The 21,142-nt window shown below is 42.9% G+C and overlaps 1 protein-coding gene across 1 annotated transcript in view; it reads right to left on the bottom strand.

Moving 5' to 3' along the window:
* Positions 1-4,272: 4,272 nt before the first annotated feature.
* LOC119436701 (SPARC) overlaps positions 4,273-21,142 on the bottom strand; it is a 37,055-nt gene continuing 20,185 nt past the window's right edge. Inside the window, exons 3-8 of the mRNA XM_037703667.2 lie at positions 18,088-18,211; positions 16,528-16,655; positions 9,773-9,911; positions 7,060-7,270; positions 6,234-6,382; positions 4,273-4,569 (exon numbers count right to left, since the gene is read on the bottom strand). Of these exons, the coding sequence (XP_037559595.1) occupies positions 4,532-4,569; positions 6,234-6,382; positions 7,060-7,270; positions 9,773-9,911; positions 16,528-16,655; positions 18,088-18,211 (789 nt within the window). The 3' untranslated portion in view covers positions 4,273-4,531. The remainder of the gene's footprint in view (positions 4,570-6,233; positions 6,383-7,059; positions 7,271-9,772; positions 9,912-16,527; positions 16,656-18,087; positions 18,212-21,142) is intronic.

The following is a 21,142-nucleotide window of genomic DNA, read 5'->3' as shown; positions in this document are numbered from 1 at the left end:
AGAGTTTATTGATTATTGATCGATAAGCTACTGATTGGCTATCACAAAGTATTGGCCACATATTTCGGCTAGGCTAAGCACTGCCAAGTCATCCCCAGAATTTTCTGAAATTTATTGATTGATTGATTATCAATTACCTGCTGATTGGCTATCGCAAAGTATTGGCCACGTATTTGGGCTAGGCTAAGCACTACCAAGTCATCCCCATCATTTTCCAGAGTTTATTGATCGATTAGCTACTGATTGGCAGTCGCAAAGTATTGGCCACATATTTGGGCTAGGCTAAGCACTACCAAGTCATCCCCAGAATTTTCTGAAATTTATTTATTATTGATTGATTATCGATTGATTATCTATTACCTACTGATTGGCTATCACAAGGTACTGGCCACATATTTGGGCTAGGATAAGCACTACCAAGTCATCCCAAGCATTTTCCAGAATTGATCAATTATTGATTAGCTATTGATTGGCTGTCGATTGGTTATCACAAGGCGAGGCGCATCTGTGCACAGTGACGTCACCGCTAGGCGAGTTTTTGCGAATGCTAAGCGGGGAAACGAAAAGCTTAAACAGCACCGCTGTTAAAAATTTAATGATGTGTGCACTCAGTTCCTGAAAGTGCATGGGGCACCCAAAACGACTCAGCATATTCTCTGACAGCTCTTCTAAGATGGCCCAGAACAGGTCACCAAACATCTCTCTTCGTTTGCGTTTTTTTTTTTTTTTTTCCCCGGCTGGTTCAACAGGTACGAGGGAAGGTTCGGGAACACTTTCGGCAGCGCACTCTCGGCAAGTGTCCACTTGTCTCGTGGCACCTCAACCATCTGTCCGCTGATAATATGCACGTAAAGCTTTACGATGTCCTGCTTATGAAAGTGTAAATCACAGACCTTGGATTTCGCAGAGAGTTCCCGGTCGGCACGAAGAATCGCTCTATTCAATGCCGAGTGAACTGTCGCATTGCTTGGAGCACAGAAGTAGTGGCGCGCCGAACTGCTGACATTGTTCGATAGCCGTTTGTGCAGCCAGGAACGCAGCACATCGGCATCGTCTGCTAATATCCTTGACAAACACGGCGAAGGCTACAGTTTCACGGATCACATGCTTTCTGAAACCTGCCGTCAACAACTGACCACAGAATACACCAACGCTGCACTGGGTGCTTCGTTCGGCCAGTTCGCTGTAGCCGGCTAGTGGGGAAGTGAAGCTGGGTACGACTGCAGTGCCATGAAAGTGCGGGAAGGTGGCGGTTCTGCGCAACGCCACCGAGTTTGACAACAGAAGCTAGTCTAGTAAGGTTGTGCTTGGGTATTACAGGGTTAATTCAGAAAATGGAGTAATTCATGCTATCTGTCTCATCTCACCAACCTATGCATTATTTCTATAGCATCAAATGCCCAGTAACTTGGAGGCATTTGGTCCTGCACCAGTTGTTACGGCGCCACTGTTGGTACTCTGCTTATAGGGCAAGGGGCGCACCAGGTTGGATGGAGGAGCCATGAGAATTGCACCACCACTTGAAATGTCTAATTTTTTTTAATTTTAATTATGGGGTTTTACGTGCCAAAACCACAATTTGATTATGAGGCACGCCGTAGTGAGGGACTCCGGAAATTTGGACCACCTGGGGATCTTTAACGTACACCTAAATCTAAGTACACGGGTGTTTTCGCATTTCGCCCCCATCGAAATGCGGCCGCCGTGTTTGAAGTGCCTGGTGCTTGTAACAATCATCTGCCTTCCTCAAAACCCACATTCAACAAACTGTATACTACTCCGACAAAAACAGTTGTGGATGCGCCAATGTGATGCAGTGAATGCAGTGCACACATTGCTTGTACTGTTCACAACAGGTAATTGGGCAGTGAGTCACGCAATTGTTCAAGAACTGACACGTCTAAAAAGCTGCTCCCCTGTGTGATCAGATTGAACACACATGGCAATTGCATGGCATCCTACCTACAATGCTTTGCTCCTGTATGCTACTTACTACTATGGAAACACGACAGAGGTTCAATGGAAGATGGGAACTTGAAATGATGAGTAGTAGAACAAGGAATGTCTCTTTAAGCCAACGTTCTAACAAGTCCCCTTGTCAAAACGTTGGCTTAAAGTGAAATTCTTTACTGTACTATTATGCAGCAACACTACACATAATTTGGCAGTGAGCCACATTAATATGCTGCAGACACTTTCAAATGTCTCACGAAATGCATGTGATCAAATCGAGCACACGCTGCCTAAATATACCATGTTTTCGCGCATATAACCCACCCCCCTAACTTTGAACTCCATGAAAAAGAAAAAAATAACCTCGCGTATAACCCGCAAGCTTATCCGAAAAAATGAGGACTAGGAAGTTACAACTACGCGCAGTCATCATTTCGTTTTCAAAACAAATTTATTTCAAAACGACCACCGCAACGTTGTCAGTGCTGTTGTCCGATTCACTGCTGTCATCCGAGGCTTCATCGCCGCTCTCAAAGACATAATCGTCTTCGGAACCATCTAAGCTGATGCTTATGGCACATGTTTTAAAGCTTTTGCGCACCATATCAGCCGGGATCGCCCCCCACGCATCTACGATCCACTGGCACAGCAGTTCAATACCTGGCCTTCGTACACATCCCATCGGTGTGAGGGCGTAAAGACCGTCAGCCATCCACTGTACCACTGGCCAGACTATGGATGTGGATCTGTCTATAACCTGTGTTGGCCTCTTATTGGCTTAACACACGTCGATGTTGATAGGCATGCGGACAATGCGGACTCTGCACGGCAAGCTGCACATTGCCGTGAAGCCGACCCCCTCCCTTCGCGAATATTCGCAGATAACCCGCACCTCCACTTTTTAAGCAATCTTTTTTCAATTTTTGGTGCGGGTTATATGCGAGAATATACGGTATTTCATCTACAGCCATCTCCTGTGATATACTACTATTTGTGTAGCGGTGGTACTTCTCTAGAGGGCGGAACCGCAGTATGCCTTTAAGACCAATATATTAGGTCAGCATATAATTAACCCCTTCCGTGCTGTGCTATTATCCTGCACTCTGACCAAAAATGGACAAAAACTTTTTTTAGGACCCCAGTTGCCAGCATGTTTAACCTCCTCGGAAAGAATAAATTCGTTTCTGCTTGCACTGTCTCATAGACTGTACTGCCATCTACCAAAAGCACAACTAAGCACTGAGATAAAACTAGGCTCATCCATGGCATTGCTAGAAAATGCCAAGTACCGCTGACTAGCTGAGCTCATCCTTGGCCGGTTTTCCAGAATTACATGGGCGAACCCAGCTCGTCTAAGGCACGGAATGGGTCAATACTGTGAATGACGCTGCTGTTGCACAATGTCCATTGTAAAAAAAAAAAGAAAAAATGACTAAAAAAATTATCAGTATGTGTAATACTCTTGGTATCCATTCTGTAACTCTTAATGGTCCACCGGTTATCCATCCTACGCATTACATGGCCTGCCCAGTAGAGAAGGGAAGCGCAGTCGAGGACAGCAGAAAAACTAGGTGGGGTGATGAAGTTAGGAAATTTGCAGGCGCAAGTTGGAATCGGCTAGCACAAGACAGGGGTAATTGGAGATAGCAGGGAGAGGCCTTCGTTCTGCAGTGGACATAAATATAGGCTGATGATGATGATGATGATGTGCAATACAAGTTCATAACCAGACTGTGCGTGCGTGTTAAGAAAGTTGAACCTATAGGTCAAGTTTCAAACTGGTTTCACCGAGTGCAGCCACTATACTCGCGGACAACTTTCTGTGGCAATGAAGGGAAAGCTACGGAGACAAAGCGCTCACAAGTGAGAGTGCTTCTGAAAAGAGTCCCGTGTTTAAATCCATGTTAGTATAGGCTGGAGAAGAGAAAACATAAACACCTTATTAGAAACAGTTAATGAATACAGAACACACCACTGAGTGTAAAAGATTGCTTATTTTGCGGTTTTCCCCTTCTGCGTCTCGGCAAGCGCGAAACCGTCGCACGTGGAAGCTGCGTCGATTCAGCATCTGTTCCGAGCAACCAAAAGCACTGTCAAACGCTGCCGGACCACTTGGCGCGGTAACACATGTGCAGCAGCCACGCGCCCGTAGCTTTCCCTTCATTGCCGCAGAAAGTTGTCCGCGAGTATAGAAGCAGCATTCAATACATTTGTTGGGGTTGCATTCTCGCACCAGTGTTTCATGCTGGTAAGGCAAGTGCAGCCTTGAAGGAAACCTGAACCTTTCATGGCTCTGACATGGCCTTGACACTGGCAGTCCCTTTTTTTTTTTAAGTACCTTTATTTTCTGCAAATAGCACTACAGGGGTCTTGCTACAGGCAGCGTGAGGCAGCAACAACAACAATAGTCTTTTAAAAAATTGTCCTTTGCCAGGCAAGAGCTGGTAAAGCAAATGCATTGTGCACTGACAGCAGTGCGTCCATAGAATATATAAAATGGCAGTGTACATTTGTGAAATGCGTTGTGATCCTGGCGAGGCACTGGTGCAGCGTCTGTTGTTTGGGCAAGATGAAGGCACTAGGCAGTAATCTGAGCGCACCTGTCCTGGATTTCACCTGAAAAAGGAAACCAACTGCAGTCAGGTCGGTGCTTGGAGGCAAACCCCAAAAATGGAGAAACCACCCGAGTGCCATGACATAGCTACAATAAGAGGCTGACAATGTCTGCAACTTGTGACAGGCTTCTGCAAAAGCTTATGATATAATGTGCAGGTGTTTTAATTTTTTCAAACATATTCTATTGCATTCTAGCATCATTTTAGGAGGAATTCTGCAATTTCTGTAACAAAGAAAGAAATAAACTTCAACAGCAAGGGTAGCGGGGCACTTTCCAGATGCCGGTATGCTTAGACAATGCTACCAAGATACGCATTTGATAAAAACCGAAAAGATAGAGCAGAAAGTATTGTCCTCAAGAAAGCCAGAAGGGGAAATTGACAAGAAGCACATAAAAAACATGCATGTTGAAGTAACAGATGGGCAATAAATGCGCACTATACTCCGTTTTATACATAGCAGGCAATGCTATGAAGGCCAGAGAGACTTCTCTCACTGTTTGCATCCGTGACCAAAAAGTAGTGTGTCGCCCATATGGAATAAAAATATAGATACGCATCATGTAATTTGATGTAAAATTAAGTCTCGTACTTTTGTATCGCATGAAAGGCATTGAAAGTCTGAACCTGTTTACCACCAAATGTGCTCGGTGACATGTCTCTGCAACTAGCGGCCGCAGCACATCATTTGCACTTGCGACTAAGACGTGGTCAACCGTCCCAAATTCTGCTGGACAATCATGACTTCGGGGTAAAAAATCAGAATCCCGACTTTACCCAGCCAGGATGGCAAAATGTCCCGACTTTCTTTTCAACTGAATAACAATTAATAAATCAGATTAATTGTTTATAATCCCCTACAGCTCAGTTGTACATTGTCTTCTATTGCATATTCATAAACATGAAGGCAGTTTCGTTTTTGTCATGGTTCTAGTTCTGCTGGAAGTACTAAGGTTCACAGTGCCTCTATCTCTATTGGTAGCCATTCTAGCTAGACAACTACTGCACCTTGTTGAAATCGTGGCATAGTAGAACTAAACATATTCGTGCAACATTGCTGCACATACTGACTAGCACTGGCACTGACTGATGGGGTCAGTCGTCGCGTGTACTTGGTTTTCTAAGCTTCATTAGTTGTAAGCTGCGTGTAAGTGGTTGGCATAAAAAAAAAAAAAAAAACTCAAACCAGAAAATGCTGATTTTTAAAAATTTTTTGTCTCTTACATGTTTGCCCAAAACTAACATCAGTCTCATTCTGTTGTTCCCACCTTTTTGGTATTTATATATCTCAAGCAATGTCTGCTAAATTTGTGGTAAAGTCTTCCTGTAAGATGTACTACTCAATGTCTTGGTTCCCAGTGATGCACATATTTGTGCATAGGGCATTAAAAATGTCAAGCAATAAAATTCGAAAAATCTTTCTTGGTTTATATACACCAACATCTCGCATAAAGGTATCTCTACTAATCTGTTTTTTTCTTTAATGCTAACACATTAAGAAAGTGGTAAAAATGATGCATACATCAATTGATTGATGTATGTGCAATCCCTGAAATTTAATCCTTCAGTCTTTTTTTTGCTGTTGTTTTTTCAGTGTCCCTTTAATGTTGGTTGCACATTTTGTGCACTCATTTCACACTTAATGGAGTGAACGGGATTCCTCACCATCCTCGAGGCCCAGGCACTCTCCCCACTCCTTGAGGGTGATGGTGTGGTCATCGTTCTTGTCACACCCATTCAGGAATGGAGCGATGCAGTGCTCCATGGACAGGAGAGGAGCACGGAGGGGAAAGAGTTCGTGTCTCGAAACAGCCCTGCATGCACAAGCAGCAGTAATGGCGTGATCTTTTTCCTTTCGTCACAACACTATTCCAACAACTCTCCTTTCAATGCTGCACATTGCATGTGTCAATAAATTTCTTTTAAAAACAAAGAAAAGCTTAAGCACAGTAACACTGTCATAGTAAATTTGCATGTAACAAAATTCTGCGTAACATAGATGAAAGTACTTGACCCAGTTGAAATGCTGTGCTTTCAGTAGCAAAAAATGTGTATTATATTATGTTATACTATTTTGTATATACGTACAGCAAACACAGCCATACAGACTATAAAACATTGCAACACCAGTGGCCTTGACAGTACTATTACACTTTAAAGCCCCAAAGCAACCGCCAGGTTGAAATTCAAGGCTCTGAAGTATTAGCTCCTGATGCACCATCACACGTAGTGACAGTTTGCTGACAACTTAGCACTAGTTGGCACACTTATTGGTGTTGTCAACTGCACTCACACTAAAACTGAAATTTATTTTTGCTATTTACTGATAGCTCAACAAACCATTTGCACTGCTTTGAAGTAATGCTATTCTTAGAAGTAAGGTTTCGTGCAACTCTGCATGTAGTAAGAACTCGATATAATAAACATTGTTTCTAACTAGTTAATAATAATGGAGTTTCGCTGTTGTGTCCACAGAGTGATCAGGTCTCACCGGTCATAGGGGTGGCTGTCAAGTTCACAGAACTTCCAGATGACAGCGTTGACCCACTGGCGGCTCTGCAGGCTCTCAGCTTCTTCTTCAAGTTTTTTGTACGGCTCGTTCAGCTCATGCCTCCTGGCCAGATCTTGCATCACGTTGAAAAGCCACTCACGCATGCGGCGTGGGAAGTCTTCCATTTCCTCATCCGCACACTTGGGCAGGTCTGCAAACAGCAGGCAGTATGAATTTATTGCCATCCCAAAACCAATAGCTTGTGTGACACCTGCAGCTATTTTGTCTTTTTTTCCTGTAATGGGGGGTTAGTTGTGAAGGTTTCATGTACGTAGTACACAAAGGGTGATGAGCAAGCAGTTATGTAAGCAGCAATCACAAATGTACTTGTCACATTTTCCATATAGAGACGTTCTACGAGTGGATGTTTTAAGGAAAATTAAGTATGTAATACTGTTTGCATGCAGCAAGCATTGTCCAGCAGTTCCGCTCCTTATATTAAAATTGAAGTTGTCAGCATGTGAAACAGCACATATACTATGCTAGGAAGAAGTAAACCTACTGTAGCTGCAGATATCACCTTTTAGTATATATATAAATATCACAACTATCAAAATTGCTGACAGACACTCTGCTTATTCAGCTGCTGAGTGACGTTTTATAATGCTGAATGCTTTCACAGAAAAAGTCTTAAATACGTAAATTGAGGAAAATTCAATTTTTCCTTTCGACAAGCCAGAGTTCCACTTAACGTATGAATACTTCACACAACAGTGAATCGAGAAGCTGTTCACTTTTGTCAAGATGCAGTGTGGTTGCAGGAACGTTTGCATTTTAATAAGAATTATTCACTGTCCCAATTCATATTGCAAGCAGGTGCACCAATTTTCACCATATGTTTAGCATGTTGAAAACATGAAATGCGCACAGTTAAACTGTTTATAAGTATACACAGCAGGCTCTTCCTTTCTTTCACTCTCTCTCTTCCTTTGAAAGGTCCCCAGGTCTGTGATCATGTCTGTAGTCATGTCATCACACATTTTATTGATGAAATGAGCATAGCCATCGATATTCGCAGTATTTAAACGAGGCCTGCAACGCTTTTTGAAGATGGTAAATAAGCTTTACTAGATGCAATACAGTGCTGCTGTGAACACCTAACACAGCTTTTGCTTGCACACAGCAGGGAATGTACAAGAGAGCTCTATAAGGATTGCTCATACTTCCCTGTGACTTCACCATTCCCCACCACTTTCCAGTGTACCTGATGGTGCAATGAGGACACTCCGCCACTACTGACCATATTTCTGGTTATGTCACTATAAATCATTATTTTTTAACAAAAGCAAGGAAATTGTCAGCAGTGCTATTATTGTTCACGCTAGTTTGCTCCAGAAAAATGACAAGACTACTGCGTCGAAAACTGCAATAAAAATGTTCAATTCTGCACCTCGTCTTTAGCTACTGTTGCCTGTTCAAATTATGCCACTGCCTCCATACTGCAAGATGGCGTCATTGTTAAGTTTGCTGATTGCCGCCCTTAATTAAATTGTGTTTGTATGCTCTGGTATTCATTTGTGTGAATTCTCTACAAGCACCGGGAATCATATGAACAGAGGCCAAAGTGTTATTGTTAGTTATTTTAGGTTAGTAATTTCAAGGCATGCAGCGCATGTGTGGCATTCATCTTGTTGCACTTACTAGCTGAGTTCAGTGAAATACAGTTTCAAGATTAGCGCAAAATTATGCTGTACCTGTGCATTCCTTGGCTGTAGAGGTAAGTCCATTAAAGTACTACATCGAATGCCACAAGGCACCAAGCTCTGGCAAGTACCCATTGTAGTGCATTGGGCAGTATTCATAGAGCCATAATACCAGTAGCCTGGGCTTCCAGGAAAATTAGACAACATATTTCAAATTACAATAAGAGAAGCTTGCTTTAGCCCTTATTGATGCACAGAGCCACACCAAGTCCACGGCTCATAGCGAGCACAGAATTGTATGCACTTTTGCATTCAAGAATGTAAAAAATGAGCAGCCACCACTTGACTGAACCAGGACATTTCACCTCAATCAGCTATGACGGGCCGCATTACGGATTTAAACATGTTTACTAAATGCTGCTCCCTTTACTCTCTACATTGTGTGTTACGGCGCTGCTGTCTGCCGAGGAAAATTCTAATGGTGCTTCAGCATTACTGCTCCTATGGGAGCACATACACTATGCCTATAGTAACTCAACTGTGAGCTGAGCAAGAAGCTTCAAGTGGTACCAAGTCATTAGTGCTAAAACTGGAAGTAGTGGTTGTCATGTTATAAGTGCAAAACAAAAACACTTCGCATAGGGCTGTATAGCAGGCAGCGGCCCGCTGCTCTGTAGCCTCCAGCGTGCACAATGTGGAAGATTTCGCAGGAGCACCTCGAGGAGGTTCAAGGGTAATCACTGAGTGCCAATAACTGTGCTTATGCACAGTGCATTCAAATACTTCTTGCTTGAAGATATTCATGAAGTGTTTCCCTTTATTGACAAATACATCCCACAACTTTTTCAAGTGTTGCAGGGCCTCTTTAAAGCCGATCTCTCTCCATGCACGCATGCACAGTAACAAATGGAGGGGTATGACTTATTCACTAAGCATTCCCCGCACCCCATAATTTTTTTATTCAGCACTAGTCGATCACTGAGTAGCACTGAGCTATAGAAAGTCCATACCTCGGCAGGCTCCATAATAGTCCACGTGGACGTGCTCATACTTTTCTCCCTTGCAGCCTTCCTTTTCATCCTCGCACAGGCAGCGCATTTGGTAGAGCTCACAGTCGCTGTCCCATGTCTGGTTGTGGTTACTGCAGACCTGAAGAAGATTTTCAAAAGCGCGTCATATAACCTCCATCTTACTCCTGTTACAACTTTTTGTCAAGCAAGTCTCCTAGTTGCTCACAAATAAAATTCTGATCATGCTCTCAATCCTGCTCTTGGCACTAATAGTTGCAATGGCTGCTGCACCAATAAAAACCAAATCTACTAACTGATTGCTACAACCGTTTCTTGTGGGGCATCTTGGTAACAGTGCATGATTAAACAATGCAAGAAGGCGAAACAAAAGACATTAACATTTCATAGTGTTGCAGCCAAATGAACAGGTAATTATATCCTTGGCACTTGCTGAAGAGCAGCAAAAAGTACTATCAATTCATTAAAATGAACCTGCAGATTGGCACTCCTAAATGGATTGTATTCAGTCTGGTACTATTTCTCACTTCAAAGATACTTTTGATCACCATGGCTAATAGGGAAGGTTCACTGTTCTGTTATGAGCTGTTTTCTTTTCATATGCAACCATGATGGTGTGTTCCTGTACAGTCGAGCCCATTATAATGGGACCACTTAAAGTAAACTTTAGTGCAAACTATGTCTCACCATTCAACAAATCTTGCAAGGAGCCTATATGAAAGGCCTCCCAATCAAAACAACCCAATAACCTCACCAGTTCAGCTAGAACAAACAGAAGGAACTTCTGCACAGCAGCGGCACAGCCAGGCAACACGCAAGATGTCCTTGGGAAACTTTGGTAGCACCACACACTTGGAAGTTGCCAGGACAGAATAGTCAATGCACAAGCAAGCACTAGCTGCAGTGTTTGAGACTGGTTAAAGTGTTGAAATGACATAGCTTGCACCATGGGCATTTCAGCACAAAGTGCCTCCAGAGTGACCATACGGCCATCTGTTCACAGTTTCCGTCCTTTCCAGTTTTATTTTCCAGCTTCTCAAGTATCCTCAGATCATTTCCCTTTGTTTGTTCATTGCAGCTTTTGAAGTCAGTGATGGCTCCCTGTTATGTGGGCACAAGCAACACCTGCCTAATGAATCACACCTGATCTAACTTCATTTTTGACAGCCCATACTTTAAAGAAGCAAATAGGCTAAGCATATATGGACACCATGCAGCAAGGTTTCAAACTAAAGTTTGATGATCTAACATTAGAACATTGCTCCACCACATAGTCACCATGCTAGTGCACATGCAACCCATGGGTAGGCAGTATGGCAAACCTGATGAATCATAGAGTCAGCACTACTTAAACAGGTCTTAATTAGCAATTTCTGTCAATAAATGCCATATATGCATTATTTTGGCAAGTTGAATGCTGATTCTGCATTTTGTTGGCCTGGGGTTATTTTTGGGCAACTTAAATTATACTAAACTGCTCTTACGCTGAATGTTTTTTTCACCCTGAAGGAGCTCATAGTAAGTTCCCAGTAAAAAAAAAAAAAAAACAATTGACTCCAATTAGCTTTTCCAATAGGAATCAACTGGGACCAATAAGAACTAATTGGGAAATCCTTACTTCTAACTGGTTACGCTTTTGGTCAGAGCAGAAACCAATTGGAGTTGCCAATTGAAGTGAACTGGACCTAATTGGAACCGATTGGAAACTCCGTAGTTCAAACTGGTTACAATTGAGTCAAAGTGAAACCAATTGAGTCCGATTGGACTTGCCAATTGGAATCAACTGGGCCCATTGGGAAATAAGTAAAAGCTCGATGATACGAATCTCACGGGGTCACGGAAAATATTCGTATTAGCCGAAATTCGCATCATCGAAACACAATTAAAACTACTGTCGAATCTCGATAATTCGAACTCGAAGGGGCCCGAAAATTTGTTCGAATTAAAAGGACGTATTTTTGACGTATTCGTGCACCATAGAACGATGCACGAACGGTGCGAGTCGTGAAATATCGCGGCGCGCATAGCAAGCGCGGGCCACGAAACTGCCCACGCCGGCTAAAGGTCGCTTCCCGATAACGACAGAAAACGAAGCTTCAGGGAGCGAGCGGGCGGCGCCGGCACACGGGTGCGCGCGGAGACCGTCGAAGGTGAGGGAGGAGGGCGGCAGGGTAGCGGATTTGGCCGCGTCAACTCCGCCGCTTCGGTGGCTCCCCTCGCCCTCCCTCTCAATCCCTCTCAACTCCCTCGTAGCTCTCTCACCTTCGACTCCGTGCGCACATCTCCGTGCGCGCCCGCCGCCGTGCTGGCGCCAGCTTATTTTAGCCGCCCCCTGAAGTTTCGTTTTCTGCCGTTATCGGGAAGCGAGCGTTTGCGGGCGTGGCAGTTTCGTTGGCCCGACTGTGCCTCCGCCGCTGCTTCCCTCTGCGCTACTGCCGCAGCGTGCAAGGTCAACATGTGACTAGAAAATAGAGGAGAAGGGTTCACTGCCATTCTATCCGCGTGGCAGAGACGTCGGCACTAGTGTGTGCTAGAATACGGTTGTCTAGAACACTCTAGTCGGCACGTACACGCTTGTTCCGGCGCGATGCAGAAACGGCGACCTTGTAATTTGAGAGAGAAGGAAATTTCCGCGGCGGGTTCTTTTTTTTTTTCCCCGTTCCTTCGCGCGCGGCATTGAGGGGTCTCTCCTGAGCTTTTGCTCTATGGCGGTGTCGGAGCAATGCCGGTCGGAGGCGCCGCCGCGTGATTTGGCGCGCTGCTAAGAGCATTGTCGGTGCGCGGTATGTTCGAAATAAGCGTGTTCGAATTCGCTTGCTTCGCGTTGACGTTGAACGAAAGCACGTTTTTCATGATAGTCTCGCTGTGCAACAATTGTGCTCAGTGTTGACGTTGCGAGGCCTAGCTCCTTAGCCGACTCCGTCCGCTTCCTCTTGGGATCCTCATCGACCTTTCGAAGAATGTCTAATTTCTCTTTAAAGGAGAGTGCTTTCCGCTTGCGAGACATAGCTCGCTGCGACTAGGCAAAATGGCGCAAACACGAAGAACGCGGCCCGAAGCGCAGCAGCCACTCCATCTGACGGCTCGCAGAAAAGGAGGAAAAGTACAAAAGCACCAAAGCGCCACCGCTTCAAACTCTTCGCACCCAGTCGCGGAGTCCGCGCTGTCCGGCGCCGCGCCTCCGCATCAAAAGAGGAGAGAAAGCGCGTGACTGCGCGCTGTTCTCTTTCGCGGCCGTCGGTGGGGCGGCGTTTATTCGTATCAACCGACGTAGGCTGAAAATTGATTCGTAACAACCGTTCTCTAGCACGTTGCAAAGTAATGGGGCTCGGCCGGGACCACAGAAAAATTCGTATCATCTGGAAATTCGTATTAGCCGTGATCGTATCATCGAGCTTTTACTGTACTTATCTCCAATTGGTTACGATTGAGTCAGGGATGCAACCAATTGAGTCCAATTGGACTTGCCAGTTTGAACCAGCTAGGCCCACTTTACATTCCCAACTGAGTCTAATTGGACTACCAATAGGAATAAACTAGCTAGGATGTAACCAACTGGGAAATCATACTTTCAGATTATGAACCCATTCAAGGAAACTGGAATGAGTTATAGCTATATATGCATGCAGTACTAAGGCTATAGCAAGCCTGTTTCTGACAGCTGGAATCCTGCTTAGGTTTGCTTTGTGGGGTATATATGTGTATTGGTATTGCCCATTGGTGAAACTGGTCATTCCAACCAATTGGTTTCAAACCAAGTGGCACCCATTGGATACAATTGGTCACTCCAACAAAAACCAATTGGTCATATTCCAGTTCAATTGGTCCAGTTATGTACTAATTTACGATTGGAGTCAATTGCTTTTTTTTTTTTTTGACAGGGTTGGCTCCACTGTACATGATGCTCTTCGAAGTGTTGCAGCTTGCAACTAGCTAGCTAGCAAAGTTATTTTGTGAACTTCACACATATCATCAAGCTATCAATTTGCAACCAGTGCATATATTTGAATGTGCCTAACTAAATTGTTATTGATGTCTGTAATGCTATTTGAATTTTAGCTATAACAGCTGCTCTTTCAATCAAGAATATGCAATATCCATCATGTTTTTTTGTTGTCTTGCTGTCTTTAACAATTTTTCAACAGAAATGCATACAGAAATTGGAAACAATATCTGACATAAGCACAAATATCTGTTCAGGCAGTTATTTGTTTACACAATATCACTAGTGTGTTTTACTGTAGCTGCAGTGAACTTGGAGTGTTTTGGAATGACCATTACTTTGCCACAGCTATGCATCTTCTAAACCACAGCTCCTGGTGCAAAACGAAGCTGTCTGACAGCTACGAATTGCTGATCATATAGAAACAAATATATTGATGTAAAAATTCATCCTCACAGTATAAACTTTTATCCAGCCATTTCTTGGTGACGAGATGCTGCAGAAACGATTAAACAATTGGCAATAACAAGTTATGTTATTTGTAATTCTGAACTATGTATGTATATACATTGCGATTATGACAAACCTGGTGTCCCCCAAGCCAGCAGTAAAAGCATGCAGACACTATTACACACTGTGCACGCTGTAGATAGGGTACTCGTTAAGACGAATGTGACTGAGGTTAACAGTACGCTTATAATCCCTGCCATGGACTTGCATGCACTGCTACATCGAGACAGTTGTATTTCAATTTAAAATGCACCCACAAGGAGTGATGCACATCGACACATCACTGGCATATGCAGCCAAAAACAAAACAAAAAAAAACTACAGAAAAGCAGCAATGCTATGGAGAAGGTTTAGTGCATGTAACAGTGCAGAAAAGCTAGTATAATACCCCCTTCAGTCAAGAATTATGATGGACAGTCGATAAATGTGTCAGAGTTGCATCATTCATTTCAATGTGCTGCAGACTTTACTGAAAGAAAGACAAGGTGGTAAGATGATGCTGTATGTGTTTTCTAATGAATCATTAGGGTTACAGATTAATCTAATGTCAATTAATTGTACAGTCAGTCATGTTAAATTTTTGCATAAAAAGAATCTATTCGCCAGTTCAAAGCATATGAACCAGTTAATTATTACTGCAAGCATTACAAGAAAAGAAAGACAATTCTTTTTTCACTGCTGCAGGATCATGAAACATCAAACATCCCACCAAGAATAAAAGTGCGTTCAGTAAAGTAGTCATGTGTAGCAATACTCAGCCCCTTGATGTGAAATGAAGCCATTGAGTATGCAGGGGGTTTAATTTACCTGAAGCTCAATGTCTATAGTTCTTTTTATTGCCTCCACTGGGCAGAACTGGCAGAAACAAGTCACGTACGCAAACATGTACACCGTGACTGTGACTACATTTGTGTGACGTCAGTGACATTTCCATATGCAAATGTATACACCATGATTGGGATACATGAGAAAAGCAGTACAGTGCACTTCACTCATAAAAACAGTATTCACAAAACATGTAAATTTAATCATTGTCAAATATGGGCTGACTGTAACACTGCCCAGGAATGTCTACACGCTAACTTAGGGGCAGCATTCGCTTCCTGCTAACTTGGCAAGGCACAGAGCAAAAGAATGCACCTTTTTCACTTTTTTGTATATCTGCATGATTCTATGAGCTTTGAGTATCAAAGAAGCCGCCCTGTAGAAATCAAGCTGTGAGAAAATAACTTGATTTCAGCATTTACTATATGAGAATGTGCATTCAGTGTTAAGTGAACCAAAAGTCTGTACGTGGTTCTCTGTCAGGCAGAGCTTGATGGATGCGCTGTGAGGCATCCAGGCACTGTGTGTGCACTAACCACAGTCAATGTGACTGCATAAAATCGTGTGAAATTCTTACAGATCATGCAGTATGTTAATGTTACCGCCTGCAATGATCATAACCCACGTCAGCATCACTTGCTTAGCAGAATTTCAGTGATAAGTGATGTTACCATTATATGTGATATAATTCTATGTGGTAAAAAAAAATTATGGGGTTTTACGTGCCAAAACCACGATCTGATTATGAGGCACGCCGTAGTGTTCCCGGGGACTCCTGAAAATTTGGACCACCTGGGGTTCTTTAACGTGCACCTAAATCTAAATACACGGGTGTTTTCGCATTTCGCATAGTTCTATGTGGTATTGTTATGAATGAATTCAACTGTTCTAATTAAAATGTATGCCAAAAGCATCATGTACAGATAGTGTACGTATTCTTGATTGAATGTTTTTGGGCATATTTGCCACTTTCAGTGCATGACAAATAGGTTTGGAAGCAAATGTGCATGGTGAAAGAATCTCGTGTATGCAGTGGCATAGCCATAAATGTTTTATTTATTTGTTTGTTTTTAATTATTATTTTTTTTTGGGGGGGGGGGTGTACCACTTCCTCGGGGCCAGGGAGGGTGGGGGGGGGGGGGGGGGGGCTGGGAAGGTAACATATCAACACAGAAATTTCGGGGCGGGGGCACGTACGTGCCCAGTGTGCCACCCCCTGGCTATGCCATTACGTGTATGGGCATGCATTTGGTGCTTTCATGTCACACATGGCTACAAAGCACATTGACAAGATAGGGGTGAATAGCTGCTGTGACTTCCTGAATGTCCATTGCTGTACAATGAGGCATTGTGCTGTATTTTATATCACACGAAAGTGAAAAAATAGCCAAAAGTGATTCATTGAGAATGTGCCAGCAGCCAAGGCAAATCGCTGGGCGCAACACTGGGCCACACTTGCCTTTCTCCTTGGATCAGTCTCAGGTTGGCACTTTGTGACACACTCGCATGTGGCAGTCATGTCTTCATTAATGACGCACTCCCTGCCAGGGCCACACCGAACCTTGCTGCAAGGATCCTTCAGGACACCTGTAACCACACACCAGGACCACAGCTTGAGCCAAATAGTTTTCTTTAGCCCTCTAGTCTTACTGTCAAAAAGAAACATTTTGAATGTCCTCAAATAAATGTAGGAAAGGAATGCAGAAAAGGGTATATTATAGTACAGGCATTGCCACTAAGTGACAATATTTGTTGTTGTACAGTGCAGAGCGGTGCTGTGTTGAAGGCTGACACGAGTAAAGCAGTCCACGTACAGTAAAACCTCGTTAATACGTACCCACTTAATAAGTAATTATGCTTTAAATATAGTCATGATGAATCCCCCGCCCTGTCGCCATTCAATGTAATATATTGTCTGACCGCTTAAGCCGCAGTCGCTTAATACATGCCAAACTGTTAGAGGGTAGTATTTACTTCATTTTTCAGCACGTGGAATCGGCGAAATGTTGTGCGTGCAGACCATAGATAGCGAAATTGCAGAGAACGGACATTTCCTGGACTGCAGTCGCCATCGATAGTGACGTTAACACATGGTAGCCATGATGTGTTTCCTGCTCCCATAGCTTCTGGCATTTCCACGTCGTCATCCATGATGATGACGTGGAAATGTCAGCTGGTGTGGAAACTTTAGGATAGTATTGCCACTTGCCTTTAATTTTTCTGGCCTTTTTTCCATTGTAGATGTATAATTTACCAATACGGCTTAACTTAATATTCCTATTTATTTAAATGGACACTAAAAAGAAAAACTGAATCTATTTATATATTGGTAAGGTATCCTTGAAGAACTCTACTTTCGTTTATTTCACAGTAATAGTTTGATTATTAGAAGAGAAAATGATGACAAACATTTCATCTTTGAATTTCGCTGCCAAAACCCTAGAGCCGCTATGTCAGTGTGACACCATGAATTCCAGTTTTTTTTTTTTTGCATGTTGGCCATTGTGGTTCAGTAAATGTTCGCGAAACTTCCTAGGTTCACTCTTTTTAGACGAGTGATGGCCACAATTAATTGAGGGATACAATGTAGTTCATTTTTACCGATAAAAATTTAACTAGGCCCAAGCAGATGGCGGCAATATCGATGATGTCACGGCGAGCTGGTGCGAGATTTTCGAGGTGGCGTCACGAACCGTCTATCTTTTTTTTGTCTTTTCTGCCATATCAAGCGTCTTCTCACAGTAATAGTGGCTTTTTTGGTACTGTGGAAGGGTAATACTTTGTACTGATACAGTCAGTCAAATAACTTTATTTAAAGGCCCTGCGTTTGTGGGACGGGCAAATGGTCCCGCCTAGGTGACGGCCAGGAGCTCTTGAGCCCTGGCGGCTTCCTCGGCCCGCTGGACAGCCCAAAAATGGTACTGATACAACACAAAATAATTTTCCTATTTAGTGTCCTTTTAAGGAATGACTGCACCAGGAAGGTATCACAATAACAAGAAATAAAAGACATGCTTACGTTCAGCATCCAGTTCTGCACTCTTATCTTTCAAAATGCTGGCCTTCTCATCTTCAGCAACAATATCGACGACATCCTTGGGCTTCTTTGTGAAGTGTTTCTTTACATGCTTTCCTGTGTGGTGCTGCAAGAAAATGGGAACATGCATTTGCCTGCTTAATTTCTCATTCACGTGCCCAAGGTGTTTACTGTGGTTTGTCTGGCACAACATACCCACACAATGCATTGTTATATGCTTAGTAATACAGATATACAAGTGCCTCTCGCAGACATGTGCAAGAAACAATTGGTTTCCTGCGTATTGCAAAAGACGGTAACACAAGGTGATGCTGATAAGTCTTAAACTTGGCACTCATCACCACGTCCAGCAATGGTTTTTGGTATTCTGTTAGACATTTCCACTATAGTAGAATATTGTGTGGAAAGTTTCATTTCTACAACCCATCCTTTCTCTCTTCTTGCACTACTGAACTGATTAAATTGGCGAGCCTGTGAACTTTTGCAGAAAGAGCTTAATGCTATGATGAAATTTCTCTGTGCAAGTAGAGGAAGGATACTCCTGATATTACATCTGCTACACAGGAGGACTACTTGTGCTCTTTCTTATGCAGTAGCAAAACAAACGTATGTTGCTCAATTCCAAGCATCAAAGGTGAACATTCTTGAAGGTGGCCTCTTGAAAAAATCTGAACAGTGTTCATAATATAGTCTTGTAAAAATGAAGCACAAGGTAAATGCAAAGCAGAAACACTAAAATTTATCACAAAAGCATGTCGACCACATTTTCACTAATATTATATGTCCGGGATATGAGCAAGGTTTCGGCAGGGTCTGTCCCCAAACGCTTCGTGTGAATGCACCGGGTGCACGGGGTATTTGAGGACACGGCTTCGAATTGCCACAGACATCAGCATTCTCATTCCATCTGTCTAGGTATAGTGTACTAAAATACTGGGAAGTGTGCCATTCGCAGCACGACGAAATGGAGGTGAGAGGGCCGCCGCAGCGATGACAGTCACAGAGGGCACTGTTCACAACAGGAGTGCTATGACATTCTTGCTCTTTGCTGTTTCTGCTGTCCCAAGAGCTTGACTATGGCGGCCTTCTTTATCCATCATCGAATCCTGTAGAATGGCTAAGTATGCTTGAAGAATGATTTACATTACTTTTTAGCACAAGAAAAATCAATGCACTAAGTATGTCTGACCTCGAAGAAGTTTTACAAAGTATGGAAGTGCCAGAACATGTATGTAGCGTGCATAAGAAAAAGCTAAAACTCACTTATTATAAAGTTCAATGTGCTCCTTCGTTTCCGTTTTATATGAAGTCTTTGAACCAAGAAAGAAGCTCCAAGTGAGCACAGGTTGGGCACCTATAAATACGCGCATATGCAATTGATTGCAACTGTGTGAATGTACTTTAAATGTTGAATGTACTTTAAAGGCCTTATAAAACTCTCTGCTCCTTCCTGTTCCCGTTCATCCTGGCCAAATTTTCAGGGCATTACAATTCTGCAACGTTACTTTAGCGCTGAGATTATCACCAGAGTGTCTATAAATTTGGAAGACACAACTAGCATGTCTGTTTACTTCTAAAAGTCGCATCGCAAACGGCTGCACATGACAAGCAGAAGTATGTCAGATTCACTTCTAATCGCTTAACGGGCCAGATAGGCCATTTACAAGAGGAGAAGCGACATAAGGAGGTTGGCTAAAAGCAAATAACCAAGTTGGTGAGAGGTATTGCGATGTGCTCTTTGATATGTTTAGACCATGTTTCTTTTCAAGAATTCTTGCTCACATCTTTTTTCATTCATTATGTGCAATTGTACGTGTGAAGTACGTTTCTATGTGCAAATTTTGACAATGTTCTCATATTTGTTTTGTTTTTTCTGCTGCTGCATATAGTCTTGCCCTATTTTTCATGCACAGGTGCACAAACTCTTTTTGTTTCAGTTACTTATTCTTGAATTTTCTAATTACTGAGGCACTGATATTAATTTTTACATAGCAATTTTTCATATAAGCACTTTACAATCCCTTTTCAGCTGTGCCTTGTGTACCTTGCTCGACAGGCGAAGCATATGATCTGCACGTAATGCAAAACCTTGCAACACGATTTACTTACGAAGTACCAAGCGAATGTATGCACTGTAGAATCACCTCTGAAAAGGACATTCACGTCTCTGCTAGAAGAAGACATCCGGACTTCTGCTAGTGATAATGGCGGCATTTCTTTATGTTTTGCTAGCAAAAATGCCTAGTTTTGAAAGCCTTTTGTTACGCATCTGCTCATACTTAAAACTGTAAAATTTTGCATGGAGACTGCTCTATACCTGCACTATCTGAAACTAGCCTTTTAACAAAGCCCAAAATTTTGCTGCAGTTGGTCTTTAATATCTAAGTCCCTCCACTAAGAAATCTCTTTAGTCCCTCTGCTGTAAAATGCACCACATCGAAGTCTGTAACTCATATTGCATTACATTCCTCCTCCTGTGTATTTATTTGTATGCTGTTTCATTCTATGCACCTAATAAACAAGTAGTAGTTTAACACATGTTGTAATGGTTGTAACGGGAAATATTTTCTCCTAAAGTCCTCATGTACTCATGAACAACTGTACACCAGAGTGAGTGCCAGCACTACTACATGGCTCATGTGGAGATACGCATACATTTTCAATAAATGGTTTGAGCTAGGAAATCGGCAGGAAGTCAAAATGATAGGACTTTCCAACAGACAACCATTACTGCAGCTTGCTAGCGCCGCACAATTCATTCCACTGAAGTTCCACCTGAAAATGCTTACGACATCTAAAAGGTGCGTCTTGTGGCAGGAAGTCATTCACAGTGCTTTGCTGAAATGTTACTGCGATAGCTGTTAATACACCTCAGAAGTTAAAGAGGGCTCAGTTACGTAGATTGAGCGTGTGGTTTTCATTTGCTGTTAGCATAGTATGGGTCTTGGCGGTGCCCCAACTGCCATGATAGCACCCTATAAATGTGTATTTCTCGCCAAATGCAGCAGCACGTAACAGTTTTCCTTTTTTGCAGCAT

The sequence above is a fragment of the Dermacentor silvarum genome, chromosome 1, assembly GCF_013339745.2.
Source record: "Dermacentor silvarum isolate Dsil-2018 chromosome 1, BIME_Dsil_1.4, whole genome shotgun sequence".
Taxonomy (NCBI): Eukaryota; Metazoa; Arthropoda; class Arachnida; order Ixodida; family Ixodidae; genus Dermacentor; species Dermacentor silvarum.
The sequence above is the reverse complement of the archived record's forward strand: the minus strand, read 5'-3'. Positions and strand labels throughout refer to the sequence as shown.